Source organism: Corythoichthys intestinalis, chromosome 5 (assembly GCF_030265065.1).
Source record: "Corythoichthys intestinalis isolate RoL2023-P3 chromosome 5, ASM3026506v1, whole genome shotgun sequence".
Taxonomy (NCBI): Eukaryota; Metazoa; Chordata; class Actinopteri; order Syngnathiformes; family Syngnathidae; genus Corythoichthys; species Corythoichthys intestinalis.
In genome coordinates this window covers 31,459,337-31,478,317 of record NC_080399.1, presented here as the reverse complement: position 1 = coordinate 31,478,317, position 18,981 = coordinate 31,459,337, and the positions used below count along the sequence as shown (strand labels likewise).

At 40.5% G+C, this 18,981-nt stretch overlaps 3 protein-coding genes, 1 long non-coding RNA gene and 4 other non-coding genes across 8 annotated transcripts in view; 7 read left to right on the top strand and 1 right to left on the bottom strand.

Moving 5' to 3' along the window:
* The first annotated feature begins 149 nt into the window (after positions 1-149).
* On the top strand, positions 150-7,590 carry rpl4 (ribosomal protein L4). Its single transcript, XM_057836020.1, has 10 exons — positions 150-306; positions 859-1,030; positions 1,121-1,227; positions 1,437-1,575; positions 6,140-6,264; positions 6,341-6,470; positions 6,740-6,896; positions 7,019-7,102; positions 7,276-7,396; positions 7,469-7,590. Exons 1-10 carry the CDS (start codon positions 304-306, stop codon positions 7,538-7,540), a joined length of 1,110 nt encoding a protein of 369 aa, XP_057692003.1. The 5' UTR covers positions 150-303; the 3' UTR covers positions 7,541-7,590.
* LOC130916905 (small nucleolar RNA SNORD16) lies at positions 1,274-1,372 on the top strand. Its single transcript, XR_009063382.1, has one exon. It is a non-coding gene; the product is annotated as a small nucleolar RNA SNORD16 (small nucleolar RNA).
* Positions 5,978-6,077, top strand: LOC130916906 (small nucleolar RNA SNORD16). Its single transcript, XR_009063383.1, has one exon. It is a non-coding gene; the product is annotated as a small nucleolar RNA SNORD16 (small nucleolar RNA).
* A 74-nt stretch (positions 7,591-7,664) lies between the features above and the next one.
* map2k1 (mitogen-activated protein kinase kinase 1) lies at positions 7,665-17,249 on the bottom strand. Its single transcript, XM_057836019.1, has 11 exons — positions 16,988-17,249; positions 11,759-11,969; positions 11,252-11,398; positions 11,104-11,181; positions 10,633-10,684; positions 10,254-10,378; positions 9,775-9,979; positions 9,638-9,702; positions 9,512-9,573; positions 9,383-9,428; positions 7,665-9,309 (listed from the first exon to the last, which is right to left on the bottom strand). Exons 1-11 carry the CDS (start codon positions 17,068-17,070, stop codon positions 9,196-9,198), a joined length of 1,188 nt encoding a protein of 395 aa, XP_057692002.1. The 5' UTR covers positions 17,071-17,249; the 3' UTR covers positions 7,665-9,195.
* LOC130916903 (small nucleolar RNA SNORD18) lies at positions 8,058-8,130 on the top strand. The gene has a single exon (XR_009063380.1). It is a non-coding gene; the product is annotated as a small nucleolar RNA SNORD18 (small nucleolar RNA).
* LOC130915859 (uncharacterized) lies at positions 8,319-11,545 on the top strand. Its single transcript, XR_009063175.1, has 3 exons — positions 8,319-8,520; positions 8,598-8,668; positions 8,843-11,545. It is a non-coding gene; the product is annotated as an uncharacterized LOC130915859 (long non-coding RNA).
* On the top strand, positions 8,705-8,774 carry LOC130916904 (small nucleolar RNA SNORD18). Its single transcript, XR_009063381.1, has one exon. It is a non-coding gene; the product is annotated as a small nucleolar RNA SNORD18 (small nucleolar RNA).
* megf11 (multiple EGF-like-domains 11) overlaps positions 12,901-18,981 on the top strand; it is a 220,244-nt gene continuing 214,163 nt past the window's right edge. The window contains exon 1 of the mRNA XM_057836016.1: positions 12,901-13,072. The gene's annotated coding sequence lies outside the window, so the exon portion shown is untranslated. The remainder of the gene's footprint in view (positions 13,073-18,981) is intronic.

Genomic DNA, 18,981 nt, shown 5'->3' with positions numbered 1-18,981 from the left:
ACGTCCACGTTCGACAACATGGCGTCAAGAAATAGTTCCCTCAAAGACCCCAGTTCTTAGGAACATAGTGTAATGTATACAATGTAAAATTGTAATATGTATGTCCAACGAGTAATAATAAAATTAAAACATGCCTTTTGCAGTATGTAAAGTGCCCAAGTTATTTTTTTTTTTTTGGCGGAAGTGATGTTCCTTTCGGCGGAGGCATAAACCATTGTGGGTGAATCACACACTTCCTTTTTTCTGTGGCCGCCATAACGAGAGGAGCGTGGATTTCGGCGAGCCGAAACTAAAATAGCTAATATGGTGAGAAACCACTGGTGTTCTTTAATAATGTGTGGCTGTTGTTTAATATATACTCATTACAAAGTTGGGGGGATGTTCTGAAGTGTGTTTAATGTTCAGAACAGCTGCTCCCGGTGAGAGTAACTAGCACGAGGAGCCATTTTGATTTAGTCGTATGATTCTCTGCCTGTTACACGTGTTTCGGCCTTTTCCGTAGGAATTCTGCGACACTTAAATAACTCGTGAATGTCATATTAGCCACGTTATGTATTCGTTCATCTTATTTTTGAATGCTTATTTTGAGTTTGTATGTTTATTGGGGATCGTCAATGCCGTTCAGGTTAATGGCCTATTAAATGCTATTTAGTGTAAGCTAACAGACGTTCGTCTTTTCGAGGTAGATGCTAAATACTTTTTTTCACCTGTAAATTATGCAAACCCGGTTAAGTCGGGGCTTTAAATAGAAGTAGGTTGCTTATATTGACGCAAATTATATCCATTTAATGCTGAATGTTGAGCTTGTGTACTCATGTCATTCAATCGTCGAAAATACATACATTTTATCCTTTGTAGGCCTGTGCCCGACCCCTCATCTCGGTTTACTCCGAGAAAGGAGACTCCTCGGGCAAGAATGTTCTCTTGCCTGCAGTGTTCAAGGCTCCTATTCGCCCTGACGTTGTGAATTTTGTGCACACTAACATGCGCAAGAATAATCGCCAGCCCTATGCTGTCAGTGAACTGGCAGGTAAGTGCAAGAAACATCTGTGGGTGGTACTGATGTAAACTTTTCCCCCCAAACCGGTGGTGGTGATTATACTTTGGCTTTCAATTTCAGGCCACCAGACCAGTGCGGAGTCCTGGGGTACAGGAAGAGCCGTAGCTCGTATCCCTCGTGTGAGGGGTGGCGGTACTCACCGTTCTGGTCAGGGTGCCTTTGGAAACGTATCTTTTCTCAGACACTGTGCTGCTTCATCGTGATTGTCAAATGTGCACTGATGGTGTAATTTGCGTCCGACACTGTGTACAGTGACAGAATGCCTGCTGTCAAATACTGGCTCAGTTGACTGATGAATATTGTTTCTGAGCACACAAGTGTATAGGTTTTATAAAATGACCATGGCAGTGTTTGTTAACCTTAACTGGGTCACAAGATGTGTCGTGGAGGACGCATGTTTGCTCCCACCAAGACCTGGCGCCGTTGGCACCGCAGGATCAACACGACCCAGAAGCGTTATGCCATCTGCTCGGCTCTGGCTGCTACTGCCATTCCTGCACTTGTCATGTCCAAGGGTAAACTCATTTTAACAACTTAACTCATTAAACTCACTGGCTGCCATTGACGGCACTAGACGCCCAATCCATTTTGACTGGGACAACCATCCAAGTTAAAATGGATGGGACTAAGTGCTATCAATGGCACTGAAAGATGAGCATTCACAGGCAGTCCTCCCTGTTCGAATTAATTGGATGTCTATTAATGTCAGTGGCAGGCTATGGGTGAAATCTTTTTTAAACAACTTTAGAATGTTATGGGGGCCATTATCAGTGTATTTTATATGTTTAATAAATATTTATAAATGTATTTTAAAATGAAGTATTTTGAATTTAAAAACAAAGCAGAGCTTTATGGATCTATTTAAAGAAGGGACATGAAGGTAGTTGGTGTGAGACCAGAGTACAGAGGACAGGGTTAGATGGCGCAAATGATTTGCTGTGGTGACCTGTGATGGGAAAAGCCAAAAGGAGGAAAAATCAGTTGCCCTAAAAGTGCTAATCATTGACAATGATAGACGTCCAACCCGTTCAGACTGGAGGGGGCTGGCAGTCAATGATCATCAGTTTCCCTCAAAACTTATAAAGCCTGGTGCTAGATAAGGAAATTAGGGCTGCAGCTAGAGGTGTGCAAAATTTCCGATTCTTAGATTATTCGCGATTCGGCCGTGGAAGATTCGAGAACAATTCACAAACATCCAAATTCCGATTATTGAAATATGCCAAGTAAAGCAGAAGTACGACACACTCAGCGCGCCGCGCGGTCTTCGGTACGCAATTAGGGACGGAGCGAGAGTAGCTAAACATCATGCTTCTCATTACCCGGCCCCTCGGGTAACGCCAATGCTTAACTCACGGCTCTAGCTCAACTCATGCCACGAGATAAAAAAAAAAAAACAGCATACCTGACTGCTGCCGAAAAGCTGCTACAAACCACATTGTTACGGTAGATATCATTTATATAGGACTAGATGCATTATAGCTTCGGTATCGTTACCAGCATATCTACATTAAACTAGATGCAGGCGTTAGTAACAGCCGCCATCTTAAAGCAGTACACTTCCCTGCAAGGCTGTTGTTGTGAACCTTCCAAGCGAACCTAATTAACTTTTTATCTAAAATACTCCTAAATCGGTAAAATATTGATTTGAATCTATCTTTAAAATAGTTTAAAAACTTTTACATGTTGAAAGTAGACAAAAGAGAAATTATGGAATAACAGGAGCAATTTTAACAACTTTAACGGTTGATTCACAACATTAAATTGAAAGTAGTTTAAAGCTGCTGATATAGAATGGGGACTGGAGTTTTTTATTTACTGTTATTTTTGTATACTTGTTTACTGCTATATGTTAACTTGATACTGAAATAGTAGTTTGGTTTAGCCTGAGAGGATTTTTGAACAATTTTGGAACTAATGTACAAAACAAATTTAAAAAAAAAAAAAAAAAGAGTGGGGTGCATCAATAATCGTTTTATAATCGAATCGGTGCCTCTGAATCGTAATCGAATCGTTAGGTGCCCAAAGATTCCCAGCTCTAGCTGCAGCTATCGAATATTTTAGTAATCGAGTAATCGACTGAAAATTCTATCGATTAATCCAGTAATCAGATAAAACAAATATATTTTTAGGCGAAGAGCAATTTTAAATATACATGAGAAAACAAGACATTTCATCTAATCTTGAACCATTTTCAGTCAATGTCTTTATTTTCGATGTATATTGTTGAAAACACCCAACAATTGCATCTCAGATGAACTAGAAAAAAAGACTAATTCACTGCTTTCACTCAAAAAACCTTTAGATCTTAGTAAAAAAAAAAAAAAAATATATATATATATATATATATATATATACACACACACACCTAAAAATGCCGTTACGCTTGATAACACACATCACTTAAAAGTTAGGATTTTTTCCCCACGTGTTTCAATTGAATTTCTATTTGTTTCAAGACATTTTTAAGTTCTAGTTGTTTTAAGTTAGTCTAAACTGTAAGTCCTGATGGGATTTTGAGTTTTTGCAGTGTTCAAAATAAATGTATGGCACAGGCTGTATTGGAGCACATTAGGGACCAGTGCTACTTGGTGTTTTATCCAGCAATGACCAGTGAGCTAAAATTGATAGTTAGCATTATTGAGTTTTTAATTTTACACCCTGATCACTCCACAACGCTATGTTATGTTAAAGCCTGTATGTAAGACACGTTAGCCACGCATCGACAGTTGTCATAATTAGCCGAAACCTAGCCCTCTCCAGGGCTAACGTTGCGTGAGCTAGTGACAGTAAGGTTAATCTTATTTTTTTAGCGCTTAGCGCTCTTTATTAGTGCTTAGCGCTCTACTGCTTTAAGATGGCGGCTGTTTACTAACGCTGCCCAGACGCGGCCGAGTCTGTCATTTCGCATCTAGTTGAACATACATATGATCTCTGAGACTCATCAGACGCTACCTGCTATCAAGTAACATCGTGCGGGCTAGTATTTAGCAACGTCGGCGTCGTTTGTAGCGGCTGTTGGCTGATGTAAGTTTTTTTCTTGTTGTTTTTGCTTCTTCCTCTACGCACGTGACAGCAGCGCGTTGTCCCGCATTAAAAGTAGTCAGAGCAAAACGTGATGCTTAGAGCTGTCAAAATAAACGATTACTCGAGGTGAATGAAATTACTCGGATCAGTTTTTAAACTCGAGTTGCTTGAGTATTCGTTTCAGCTCTAAAGGAAATGGCCCACTGTTCATGGGTGAGGGAAATTAACTTGTGTTATAAGCCATGTTTAACAATACTAAAATACAGTCTTACAAAAAAAGCTCATTCAACAAAGAAAAATTGAATGCAATTTAATGAAATGGCAAAGAGATTTAACAGGTTTGTTTACATAGGCTAGGTTCATGCTACAGGTCTTAATGCACAAATCCGATTTTTTGCCATGTTTTTTTAGCGTGCCCATTCAGACTGCCGTTCAAGTATCACGCATGCGCACTAATTCACAGTCCGTGATGCGCTCAGTAAAGAGACCCACATGCGCAGAAGCATCAAAACAAATTACACATACTAGCGGTATGTCATTCCAGAGTGATCATATTTTGATTTCCAAAAAGAGAACACAAGACATTAATAATCCCCGTTTAGTCTTATATTCAAAGTTTATATGGACTGATAGAACACATACACGCACACACACGAGCCTTGACGTGTGCGTGAAATGACGTGGGTGCGTTAGTTTGCCCCGACTCGGCCATGTGTGCAACAATGAAATATTGCTCATTCAGCGCACAGAATGAAAATCGAAAATTGTAAGGTTTATTCTTCATTATATTTTTTTATGACTGTGGTCAAGCCCATTCCGTGCTTAAAAGCAGAGTTCTCTGTGCCTCTTGCTCTTTGTGGGCGTAATTGCTGCATGAAATCCGATTTGGGAGTCTTGACAGTTTAGACCGCCGATCACGTTCTGAAAAAATGTGGCCCAGATCGGATTTGAACCACATACGAAAGTGACCCAGATCGGATTTGAAATAGTCCACTTCTATGCGACTTGTCCCGTTCAGACCGTCAAGTTAATACCTGACTCGAGTCGGAAAAACCCGAAAAAATCGGATTCGTGCATTAAGACCTGTAGTATGAACCTAGCCATATTGACCATAAGATGTCGCAATTGTGCTTTGAGCATGGAACCATATCCAGATGTGGTAAAACATCGAAATATGTATACTTTTTTTTAGAAATTCTTAATCAGAAACGGAAGATGAGAAAACTGTTCAACAACTGGAACCAGTTATTTTTTTAAATATTCTTGTAGATATTTTTTAATACAAACTCTATTAAGTACCTCATTTTTCAAAAATATGAAGTAATGCTAAGAATTACAAAAATGGTTCTATAATATAAATGGTTACTGACATTTCTCAATGCACAACATAAAATAAGATGGAACACAAATTTACATCTTAAGCGTTACGTGACCACTACTGAGGAAAAATGTTATTGGCTCACAAACACACCCTTTGTACTGTTTTTTTTTTACTATTTGAAATACATGTTGAACCTGTCGTTTAAATTTGTTTCCGGATGTTAATCGTAGGATCGGTTTGAAACTTTTTGTAAAAAGTGAAAGTCATGGGTGCTCTTCCACTATGAGTGCCAGCTGCGCCGAGGCAGAGTTGCCTCTCTCGTAGTGAGACAAGTGCATGCAATCGAGCTCATTGCATGCATCAATGCAGCTTTTCGATTTTGGTCAGTTAAGCGTTTTGGACTGAGATATTTTTAGTCATATTTCAGACGAAGGTTTTCGTCCACTAAATTTTCGGTGCATCTCTACTCATACTATTTCGTACCATTGTTTTGGCCTGGCGGGCGGGCAAGGCTTTATAAAGCACTGAGGGGGAAACCTGTTTTGGCCAATGAGTTAAATGTTATAACCACTTGCCATGATGGTGTAATTTGCGTCTGACCCTGTCTACAGTGACAGTTGCCTGCTGTCTTAAAGCTGTTACAGGGTGGTGATGTGTGTTAAATTCTGAGCTGGTTACACGAAAGCCTTGATAAACCTGGTGGTGTGTGCCAATTGACGCAATGTCCTTTACAGGACACCGTGTTGAGGAAATCCCTGAGGTTCCTTTGGTGGTCGAAGACAAAGTTGAGGGCTACAAGAAGACCAAGGAGGCAGTGCTTCTGCTGAAGAAACTTAAAGCCTGGAATGACATCAAAAAGGTAATTAAAAGTTCCAGGGTTTGATTGAACGCTTTGCAGCTTCTGTTGACTAACATTGTATTCCTCCAATTATCAGGTCTACGCCTCTCAGCGCATGCGTGCTGGTAAGGGTAAAATGAGGAATCGTCGACGCATTCAACGCAGAGGGCCTTGTATCATCTACAACCAAGACGCTGGTGTCACCAAAGCGTTCAGAAATATTCCAGGTAAGATTTTAACTTTGTAAACTCCTTCGGGTTGTGTTGGTCAAAGTACTAATCCTCAAACAAAGGCTAATAAAAAATAAGACTTTTTTTTTTTTTTTTTTTTAATTCCCCAAAATGTACATCACTTTTGTCCAAATTAGTTTTACGTCCAGATATTTGTGATCTGTTTGCATTGAATTAAGAAAAAGTGCTTCCAAATTCTCAACTCTACTTTTAATTGTAATTTTATATGTGCGATGCATTTTCCTAAGTTGGACTTGTTTTTGCAGGCATCACGCTCCAAAACGTGAACTGCCTCAACCTTCTGAGACTGGCCCCCGGTGGTCATGTTGGTCGCTTCTGCATTTGGACAGAGAGCGCTTTCCGCAAGCTGGATGACTTGTACGGCACCTGGCGTAAACCTTCCTCCCTCAAGGTTGACTACAAGTGAGTTTTGGGCGCAATGTGGTAGCTACAGAAATATGACTGAAGTACTGACTATTGGAGAAATACAACATAAAAATATAAAATTGACATGAACAAATTAAGGAGTAGTCATTGCATTTCAGCTTGCCAATGCATAAGATGACCAACACAGACCTGAGTAGGATTCTGAAGAGCGAGGAGATCCAGAAAGCACTTCGTGCACCAAGGCAAGTCAACATTGGAAATAAATTGGTTTATTTAGGCTATGATGATATTCCACTTTAGCCCCTCTTTCTGAATCATAAGATCAAAGTTCCAAACTCAAAGTTCAGAATTCACTGAATCAAATCAATTGAATGGTATGGACATCCAGCATTAAGTGGTTGCCTTCGCCTCATAGGAGGAAGATTAGTCGCAGAGTCCTGAAGAAGAATCCTCTGAAGAACATAAGAATAATGTTCAAGCTGAACCCATATGCCAAGACGGCCAGACGTCATGCCATTCTCAAGCATGACCCCAAGGTAAGAAACTGAAACACTTTTGAAGCATTGACCTTGTCTTTGTATCTGACTGAAATTGTTTGATTCTAACAGATCAAGGCTAAGATGCTGAAACCCAAGAAGAGGCCTGCAAAGAAGGCAGTGGCAAAGAAAGTCGAGGCTTAAATTTATTACCTGACTGGAGTTCAGTGAAGAATAAATAAGTTTTGTCCAAATTGTCTGCCCTTGTCCTTAACTTTTGTTCTACAATTTGCTTTTCACATACTTGAAAAGGCAATCATTTGTGATAGGGACCACTGCACGGATTGTCATGTTAAAAAAAAAAAAAAAAAAACTACTTTAGCCTCTAAATCATTTATATTTGTAAGTTATCTACAGCATTCAGGGCTTTACTGAAGTTTTGACATTTGAGCTGAATGATCTTTGAAGGAAGATAAGTCACAGGTAAGAATTGACACCAACAATTAAATGTTATCATTTGGAACAGTTTTTCTGCTACTTGTTCTCGATTATCTCCAGGAATCACTGCAGAAAAGCAGAACGTTGTAAGGATAACCCCTGGTGGTCATCTTTGGTACTCGAACAGGTCTTCCAAATGTTTCCTCCAAGCTAAATGAGCTGTGTGGCACTGGTGCGTCAAGGATGACAAGTGAGTTGCTAGAATAATGGATATCAGATTTAATTCCTGTGATGAGATTTCTCACTTCATGGTCCGTGTTTTTGACTACTGTGATAAGAGTTGAAGTTCTGAGGCTACTGGATTCAACAACTTCCGATTTGATGTAACTTGAATTAGGCTAATATCTCTTCCATTTCAGCTTGCCAACCTTGCAAGAATACCTCCTGGTCGTCATCCTGGCTACTGCTACAGGTGGTCCGAGTGCTTCCTCCAAGATGGATGAGCTGTGCGACGTATGGTGCATTAAGGGTGGCAAGTGAGTTTCTAGCATGTATGACAAATAACAGATGTAACTCCTGTGATGAGATTTCTTACTTCACGGTCCGTGTTTTTGACTACAGTGATAAGGCAGAAGTTCTGAGGCTATTGGGTGTCACAACCTTTGATTTCATGTGATGTGAATGATTAATATCTCTTCTTTTTCAGCTTGCCAACAACGCACATGAAAGCCCCTTTTGGAACTCTGGTAAGAAAATATTCATTCATTAAAAATAAATGAATAAAAAAGGCAGGGATGAACTAATTTTCATTTCAACCTGCCAGGCCCTGAGATGACAAACTTAATGATTCTCAATGACAAGGCGTTCTAGGAAATACACGTTTGTACATCTAAAGTAAGTATTGCTTTCATCTCTCTTTATTCCTCATTTTTGCAAACTGATGATATTCCCACTTCAGGTCCGTGTTTCTGAAACCTGATTAGATGGAAGTCCTGAGCAATGCATAATGTCTTGCTTGCATTTAAGTTGGATTGCAACATTGTTTCACTAAGCATTTCTTTCTTACAGCAAAAATTACTGGAGCTCTTTTTGGATCCTGGGAGCAAGCACCTTATAAAACCAAGGAAGCGGTTCTTCAGAGAAGGCAAATGAGTCATGTTCACAGTTTAATTCACCAAACTTTTCACAACAGTTCTGGGCTTTAAGCACACTTAATATGGTATTAGAAAAAGATGGCTTTTTAGGAAGGCTTGCAACACAGCCCAAATTTCACTTTTGTAATTTCACTTGGCATGTAGTTTTACAATGAAAATATAACATTTGAGTGCACTTTTTGGCATAACACCACCTACAAATTGTATAAACCAACCCTGTTAAGAGAATTAAAGGGCACAGATTTTGCTGTATACAGTTGTTGGTTGTTACATTGCTGAGCCATGAGTGGGCGTCCCTGGTTGGTTGAGTCCAATTGTGGTGCACAACCAGCCGGCAAAATCAACTTGCTCTGCCTCCGACTGTCTGATAAAAGGATGTACCTGTTGGAGGATGAAATGTCACATGGGTCAACATTGAAATGTATAAGGAGGTGACAATTTTTAATACACTAACCATTAACTGTTTCAGGTCTGCTCTTTCTGCAGGGTTCTTTATCAAGCTAAAATGAAAGTAATCATTTGGTTAATAGTTTAAAATTATTAGTGGTATAAAATGTAAATAATCCCAGACTTTTCAACTCACCATTTATTGACAAAGTCTTGGAATTCTGTGCTGAATAACATCCCAGGCAATTTTGGCGGAGGCTATAATTAGATACTATTAGTGACACGGTTGTCATTTGAAAGTTTTGATTGTGCAAATCCTCACCTCATTGACGATATAGTCGAGTAATTCAAAGATGGCCATTGGAGGCCTACTGTCTGACCCATGTGCTGAAATGACAAAAACGGCACAGTTAACTGAACAGCTTACTGGAAGATTGGAACTTGAGCCTTAAGTCTTACAGCTGCCAGGTCGCCCAGGAGGCCCAGCCTTTGGTGAGGACTCCGCGGAGTTCCCATCTCCTGCTTGACTTCCAAAAATGTGTTCCAGCTCTTTTGGGTCAGGCGGTGGAATAGGAAAGCGCCCAATGGCCATTTCAACCAAGGACAGACCCATACTCCATATGTCTGACTGGACTGAGTAATGGGTGCCCTGTAAACGCTCCGGCTATGTAAAAGATAAAATTTGTTCTCAATTTCGGCAGCTGTTTTTAACTCATTGGCTCTCATTGACGGTGATAGACGTCCAATCAATTTAAACTGAGAAGGCCAGCAGAGAATGAACCACTTCAAATGGATTGGACACCTACTACTGACTAGTTTGTTTAAATTCACAGCAGAAGGATGAAAACGGCTACATGATTAGATGTCTGTGTCATCAATGGCATGTAGATTGTAGTATTTTTCAGGGGGGGTTGGCAGGACTTTGAGTGGCAACTTACAGACATGTAGGAGCGTGTGCCCACAAAGGAGTTTGCCATGGAGTCTATGAGCTGACCACTAACTCCGAAGTCACACAGCTTGATCTCACCACGGGAATTCACCAGAATATTAGAAGGCTTGACATCTGAAGACAAATAACAATGTCACATATTCGGAAGTACATCATTAGATGATTCCTGCTCATGGATGATAATTTTGTATCCTTTGGGGAGAATTTGATCATCCTCCAGGAGCAGTGGTTCCACAGTTTTAGCTAGGCATTGTACAATAATTGTTAGCGGGGTTTGCATGCAGCAGTCAAAATTTGTGAACACATTTATAGCTGTAGTGACTAATGCTTAATTAGCCATTAGTTAAGTACTGTTTATATTGATTGACCTCTGTGCATGATCTTGTGTTTCTCCCTCAGGTACGAGAGCCCTTTAAGCACCTGCAAAAATAAATGTATAGCATTCAATGATTCTTTTCAGTGTTCACTTGCCATGAAATGTCAACATGCAGCATGTTGCTTAAGTGTGTTTTGGGGTGCTTGTTTTACGGTCTTGATTGGTTTCATAATTCCAGTCATCTACTGCCCGAGAGGGTTGGTTTTATGGACAGAACATGGCTCATGGATCAGTTTTATTTGTAACGGTCATGAGCTTGGCCTGGGATTGCTACTAAAGATGTAGTTAAAGCCAAATTTCTACAGTGGTTTTAACGTCCGTCAGCCCATGACGGTGTCTATTGTACCTTGAACAGTCATCATATACAGTAACACACCTTGTCAATCTCTAGTGTTAATTCATGCTTGCATTAGCAAATAACCCCATAAATCTGTGAGATGAGAATACAATGAAGTTAACATACAGCAATACTGATTTTGCCAAGGATTTGCTCTGGGATCTTTCCAGCTTTCTTGAGTGACTGATCCAGGGAGCCGCCATCCTAAAGCAGCAAATCAAGAAATTAGGTGGAGGCATGTTTACAATGAAAATAAAATGGGAACGTTGTGTACCATGTGCTCCATGCAGATGCTGATTTCGCCATCACTGTAGAAGGCTCCATAGAACCCCACAATGTATGGAGAGTTGCATTCATGGAGTACTTGAAGCTCCCGTATAATCTGATTCCTGATGGCGGGTTTGATTTCGAGGTGAATAAGCTGAAATACATATAGCTCCTTACTATCACAAAGTTATTGTGTAGTTAACAGCTATACATGGGCATATAAAATACATTTTAATTCAGTTTACCTGTAAAGGATAGTGTGTGTGTGTGTGTGTGTGTGTGTGTGTGTGTGTGTGTGTGTGTGTGTGTGTGTGTGTGTGTGTGTGTGTGTGTGAAAAAAAATGGGCACCTCTGAAATTTTCATATCAACTTCTCAGGGATGCCCACATTTCTTCATATCACTATCTTCCATAGTACATTTTCAATTTACTCAATGTCATAAAACCAACATGTCTAAATGAAATATATGTACCTTCACAAGGAATACATTTCAAATGTCCAAGAACTGCTTTACCTTTCTGGCCATGATCAGACCAGAAGGTCTATGGGAAACCTTGAAGACAACTCCTCCATTGCCTGCGCCAAGCTCGCATATCTTCTCAAAGTCATCATCCTTCAGCTCGCCCACTTTCTGCTTCTGTGTCAGGAAAGCTTCCAGGCGTTTGCGTTGCTGCTCGTCCAGTTCCAGCTCTTCGAGTTTCTTCTGCAGAGCCTCTAAGTTTGTTCTTGGGGAAAAAAGATGTACTTTGTATAAAAGCTTTCAGAAGTTCACTTTGACAGAACCTTGGCAGATGCTTCTTTTGAAACACCTGGTACTCCAGAGAGACACCAGAAGGAATCTAGTGGTGCATTAAACTGAGACCCGATGGAAGATACAGCTTTTAGGGACACAGATCAAGTGAGTGGACAGAAATGGCGAGGGCCACTGCTTTTGCCTTATGTTCTCTTGTAAGAGTTTATCAATGCTGTTCAGGTGCTTCTGTCGCTCCTTTGGTGCTGTCATGACAACCTATTACCTTGAGAACCCAACAGGATAAAGCGGTAAAGAGCTCTTTTGACAGGCTTAAGCTTTTGTCAGTGTGGATGCACCGCATTATTATTCTGCATGGTATTTCAACCATTGAGTCTTTTGATTGCATTGCACATCTTGTGTTGGAAGTGGATGCCAAAAAAGCGTTTTGAGTTTTTATTTCTGATGTCAGGCCTGCATAACCATGGCGACTGCATGCCGAGTTTTTTTCCCTTCGGTGGTGTGGGCGTCATGTCGACGAGCAGAAAGGTAGATGACACCAGAAATATTAACGGTCTGAAATGCTTACACACACTTCAAGCACAATACAGTTTGTGGGAAGGACTGAGTAGCAGGGAAGTGCACGATTCAGGCCTCTTGAACTGAATGTGCACAGCAACCAAGGGCATCTGTTAAGAGTGGAAATAAAGAGATGGAGTGGTTGTGTAATGTTTTCTACTTTCAATTGCAATGTTTTGTCATGCGGTATCATGGTGGTATGTTAAAATCAGGCATTCGTGAGTGAGCTTTGTATGATCAATCCGTGCTTGTGTGGTCTGGTTTTGGTACTGGGGCTTCCACCTTTTCAAAACATGCATGCTAGCTTCATGTGATCATGACTGAACACTAAAACAAAGAATTCCAGCATGGAAGAGGAGGTACGGTATACTGTCAGTGTATTAAATTCCTGACTGTTATTTCAACAGGGTGTGCTGTTACTTGACGAGTCACTACCTGCCTTGCGCAACTAGGAACTCGTTAAAAGCAGCAGTAGAAAAGTGAAGACACATTTTGGCACACTGCGATTATCAACTTGAGGTATGTAAATCAAGTTTTTAAAAAAATTGATACTGCCTCCCCTAAATTTTCAATTGCAGTTATAATTGTAGCTTAACCCTTTTATCTACGAATTACATACACTGTAGATACTGTATCTAGTCCTGGATGAAATTAGCACCCCTGGAATATTTCCAGAAAATATAGCATTTCTCACAAAGATAAACGCAATTACAAATGTTTTCAGTATGAATGTTTTTTTTTTTTTGTTTTGTTTTTTTATGTTCATTGGAAAAACGAAAAGTTGAGGGGGGAAAAAGCCAGAATTGACACAATTTTAGACAATTGAAAAAAAATAAACTGGACAGTATTTTTGGCACCCTCACCTCAATATTTGGTTAGACATCCTTTGGAAAAAATAAAGCAATCACTTCCTATAGCCTAACCATCAACAAGTTTCATGCACTTCTCAGATGGAATTTTGGACCACTCTTCTTTTCTGAACTGTTCCAGGACTCTGATTTGAAGGGTGCCTTCTTGTAACAGCAAATTTTGAGATCTCTCCATAGTGTTCAATGGGATTTTGATGTCGCCTCATCAATGGCCAACTCAGAAATTCTCCAGCGCGTTGTCTACAACCATTTCTTGGTGCTATTTGAGGTATGTTCTGGGTCATTGTCTTGTTGGAACACCCATGACCTCTGACACAGACCATTTATTGAGACTGCACTCTGCATTGCGGCCTAAAACGATTTGATGGTCTCCAGATTTCATGACTACTTGCACACTGTCAAGGCACCCAGTGCCAGAAAAAAGAATAAGGCCTACAAAGAAAAGAACGCAGTGTCTATAGCAGGGGTTCTCAAAATATTCCACATCGGGCCGCTGTGGGTGCTGGATTTCTGTCCAACAAAACAGGATGACACGTGTACCAATCTGGTGTTTTACATGTGTAAGCAGTTGGTTGTCAGGGGCTGCTTGTTTTAGCTGAAACCTCATTGGTTAAATGGTCTGTGCTCGATCGGTAGGAACAAAAACCAGGACCCACAGGGGTCCTTGAGGACCGGTTTGGGAACCACTGGTCTATAGTCAAACATGGTGGAGATTCAATGATGTTTTGGGGTTGTGTCGGAGCCTCTGGCACTGGGTACCTTGACCATGTTCAAGGAGTCATGAAATCTGAAGACTATCAAAATGTTTTGGGCCGCAATGTAAGATTTTGTGTCAGAAAACTTAGTCTGTGTCAGAGGTCATGGGTGTTCCCAAAAGAAAATGACCCAAAACATACCCCAAATAGCATCGGGAAATGGTTGGACACAAAGCGCTGGAGAATTCTGAGGTGGCCATCGATGAGGCCGGACCAAAATCCCATTCAACACCTAAGGAGAGATCTCAAAATTGTTGTTGCAAGAAGGGACCGTTCAACTCTGAGAGACCTGAAACGGTTCGAGTGGTCCAAAATTCCATTTGAGAGGTTTCAGGAAGAGATTGCTTTCTATTTCTTTTGAAGGATGTGACACCAAATAATGAGTTGAGGGTGCTAACAATAATGTCCAGCCTATAGACCCTACCCACGTGACGTCACAACTCCGCTCTCCTGAATGGTACCGCCCAATTGTCCGTCAAAACATAGTGTTAACCTGTTATGGCTACGTACATTCCTCTTATTTACGGCGTGTTTTTCTGCTCCTTAACATTAATAATCAAAATGGTGAAGGCGTGTGTGGCTGTTGGTTGCACTAACAGAGAAGATGGAAGGAGAGACTTGAAGTTTTACCGTATTCCGAGGGATCCAAAGAGGAGAGCGAAATGGACGGCTGCAATTCGACGTGAAAACTGGGCACCAAAAAATCACCACAGACTATGTAGTAGTCATTTTATATCCGGTAAGATGCATTTAAGATATACTTAGAGGGTTTTGGGCTGACAAATAACCACAATTAAGATCATTGCTAGGCTAATCGCCGACAACATACACGTATGTATGTAGTAAGAGTGCTATCGCTAAACCATATAAACATTAAAAGCCTTAACTCCATTGACAAACGACATGAAATACATTAGACTTGACAGTGGATGTCAGCAATAACAAAAGATTTTGAATTGAAAATTTCGTAACTCACCTTTCCAAGCACAAGATAGATTCCTGCCGAATTTTCGTGGACGAGGACCTGTTTCACCCAACCAGCAACGAAGTATTTATAAGCCTCCAAGCTCCAAGTTTTTCAAATTTTCGTGAGAATAGGCTGATTTTGTGTGGACAAGATAATTGTAAATATCAGCGTAGCAGATGTCAGGCTGACAGGGCGAAGACAGTGGGTCGAAAAACATCGATTTGGGCATCAAATATGGATCTGGCGACTGTATAGAACGAAGCTTTTCCACATAACGCCTTTTATGCAACACATCCAGTGAGTTTACGGCATCAGAAAGCACCGGGTCTTCCATGAAATGCATTTTAAATTCCTCGATCAATTGAAACCAATGCTAATACAGAGACAAAATGACGGACAAGTGGGCGGAACCATACAGCGAGCACGTGGTTTTGTGACGTCGGTGGGTAGGGTCTATTGTTTTTAGTTTTGTCTAAAATTGTCAATTTTGGCTTATTTCCCCTCAGTTTTTTTGTTTTTTTGGGTGATTTCCAATGCACATCCAAGATATAAACACATTCATACTGAAAACATTTGTAATTACATTCATTTCTGTGAGAAATGCTGTATTTTCTGGAAAAATTCCAGGGGTGACAATAATTTAGTCTATAACTATATTTCACCCTAACAGGTGACTCATTTAACTCATTGGCTGCCATTGACGGTGCTAGACATCCAATCCATTTTGATTGGGAGGAAGCAAATGAACATTCATTCGCCCCTCACATTCACGCCTAGCGCCGTCAATGGCACTGAAACGTAATCATTCAAAGACAATCTTCCCGATTTAAATGAAATGGACGTCTATCGGCATCAATGGCCTGCAATGAGTTCTACATACTACGGGGGTGGGAGGGATCTACTTTGGAGTGTTGGGGCCGTAACCAGTGAGTGTGTATGCATATGTTTATTTTAAGTTCATCAATTTAGTTTTTATTAACATTGTTTTAATTTATAAATTCATTTTTAAAATACAATAATATATATATAATTGCTACTATTTGTTTTTTAATGACCAAAAATAGTCAGTTTTTTAACGGTCAACTTTTCAATAGCTGTCAACTGTAATGACCACTGTGCCTGAAAGGGCTGATTTTTCATGTGAGGGTCAAAATATTAGAAACAGTTATGTAACACATTGCCGTGGTACTCTGCAGGCAACAGTTACCTTAATAAACCACGTTACATGCATCTTCCATGGTCACCTGCATGCACTGTGATTAATAAATATTACAAGAAAAAAAATTCTGAATCTAAATTAGAAACTTCGCAACATTTCTTGTTGCTCATGAAACTGGAGGTGAATTCACGTTTGTTGTCTAAAGCAAAGTAACCATAGTTACTGCCCTTTCCCGCATTATGCAAAAATCTTCACTCACGCGTAGGATGCTGCATTATCTTCAGATGCACAAGGACACAACGGAAACAGAATAAAATATACCCCCTCTTTTGCCACCTTGGATAAAGCAGCCAGCATGAGGACTGACACATGTAATTCCCATTCTGTATGTTTCCCTGGCATAACTGGGAAATGATAACTAGATCACGGTGTCACAACTACTCACAATCACAATTACTGGTGGTAAACTTGGGGTAAAAAGTCTGCGCGCATTATGAAGGTCAATTCATGAATAATCATATGCAGATTATGATGTTATATAATGAAAGCACTAGTGATATGCACTGTAACAGCAAATGCCACTTCAAATCGTAATGTATGGTTACTCTGTCTATAAGGTAAATCATGCAGCTCTGATATCAAAGCACACACAAGGTAGTGGTTGGCTTCACTGCTGACACTTACTCTGTGGCTCCGGTGCCGTTGATGACGTTCCCATCGGGAATCGGGTTGAGTTGGATGGGCTCGGGCTTTCTTCTCTTCTGCATCTTGATCCCAAATGACAAGCGAACCTGCTGCTGTGTGGATGACGATTGATATTATTCTTATCAATGATAAGGTTTAAGATTAGGATGATTTGGGGGGGAAGTGTTTAAAGAGCGACTGCGGAGCTGTGCCGAGTAACAGCACTGAGAGTTATTAATGGCTGAATGGGAATAATCCGGAAGATGTGACGTCACGAAAATATTTACACTCGTCTTCCGCATGACCGTGCGAGGTTTAGCGCGCCCTCTGCTGGCGACAAGCGACAACTGCTCTCAAACGAGTCTCACTCGTGGATGGCGGGAGCAGTTTTCTTAAACTTTAATATGGAAAAGCAAATGAATTACATCAGAAAATTGCGAATATGTTCTAACCGCTGGGCTAATGTGCTGGCTACTAAACTATAATAATAATACTAAAATAAATGTGGCCAGTGCTGTGCAAAATCTCCCTCTTGCAAGTATCCTAATTACAAAACCATCTGTAAATGGGGACTGCTCATCAACTCAGCAGCTGCACACATAACATTTGCTCCTCTTTGGCTATTCTGTATAAATTTGGTGTCCTTTTCAACGTTTGAGTGCTCTAATCTTAAACCACGCGCAAATCCGGCGGAACCATTTGAACACACTGGCCATGTACCATGAAGATCACACGTCAAGCGTGACTTGAAAGTCACAAAAATGTGCTGTGACGTCTCAGCGCGTTGTCCTGGTGGCAGACACACAAGGCGTGTGAGATGTGGCTGCATGACCAAAGAGCATCATGCTGCCAGAGGAATTCTCTTCCCCCCATAAAGAACTGACAAACAAGAAGGAAAGATTGTTGGTCCTGTCTCAGGCTCATGGACAGAAGTATAAATTCAAAGTTGCTTTTGACAAATTGGCATATGTGCACCCAAGCAGATCAGGCCTCTAAACCGTTCTCCCACGTGGACCATAAAACATCTACGCTCACCGAGAAATTTATTTTCATTGCATTTAACCTCTGAGAGCGGAATGTGTTTTTTAGAGCTGTGTGATAAGACATATATTATCATTTCATGGAGTTTTTACCAAGGTTTTGAGACATCATACTTCAGATTTATGCCCTGGATGAAATCTAATTTGCGAAGTTCCCCTCAAAATAGTGGCGTTCCAAAAAAGTGTCTTGTCCATTGTTACTTCCTTGAATTTTTGACCTCAACTGTGCTGTAGGATTTATGTGCCCAGACTCTGGAGGATTAATCTACTGAGGGACTTGAGTTCTGTACTTCGTAGTATATTTTTGATTATCATAAAATAGTTTTATTTGAGTGGGAGAAAAAAATGGCTTTTACAAGGAGAATAACATTTTTACATTGTCATCGTGACCAAGCATTACATTTTTAGGGTCCTATAACCCTAGTAGACCAGCCTGGTCCACCATGTTGTGTTGGTACCAAGGACCAATCCTCCCATCTTTCAAAATTAAGTCCCAGAAATGTTTAAAAAAGCCTGTAGTACTGGATATTGGGCACTGGGCCTGGCTCCTCTGGTTTCAGAAAGCACCAATTTACATTAAAACATGTTTGAAGGCTTTGTTCGAATGTAGAATTTGGTATGGCAAGATAAATGCTACACGACAACTGTACACGGGTGAATATTTTAGTACCACAATCGTTGAGTCATAATCTGTTCTAAAAATTATTAATGAGGGGGCAGTGGCCAGGGATCTTGTAATTTTTATACAGTTCAGGTTCCCTCCTATAAACTGACTAACAGAACTTGTACCTCCGAAATACCCCAAATATTGGCTTCACAAATGCCAATAGGAAAACATAGTAACTGTCATGGCGGTGCGCTGACCAGTAAAAAGTGACCTTCAATGAGAGCAGGCGAGCGCTATGGGTGACGTCACAAGTACCATGTCCAGTTCTTTACAGTTGATAGTTGGCA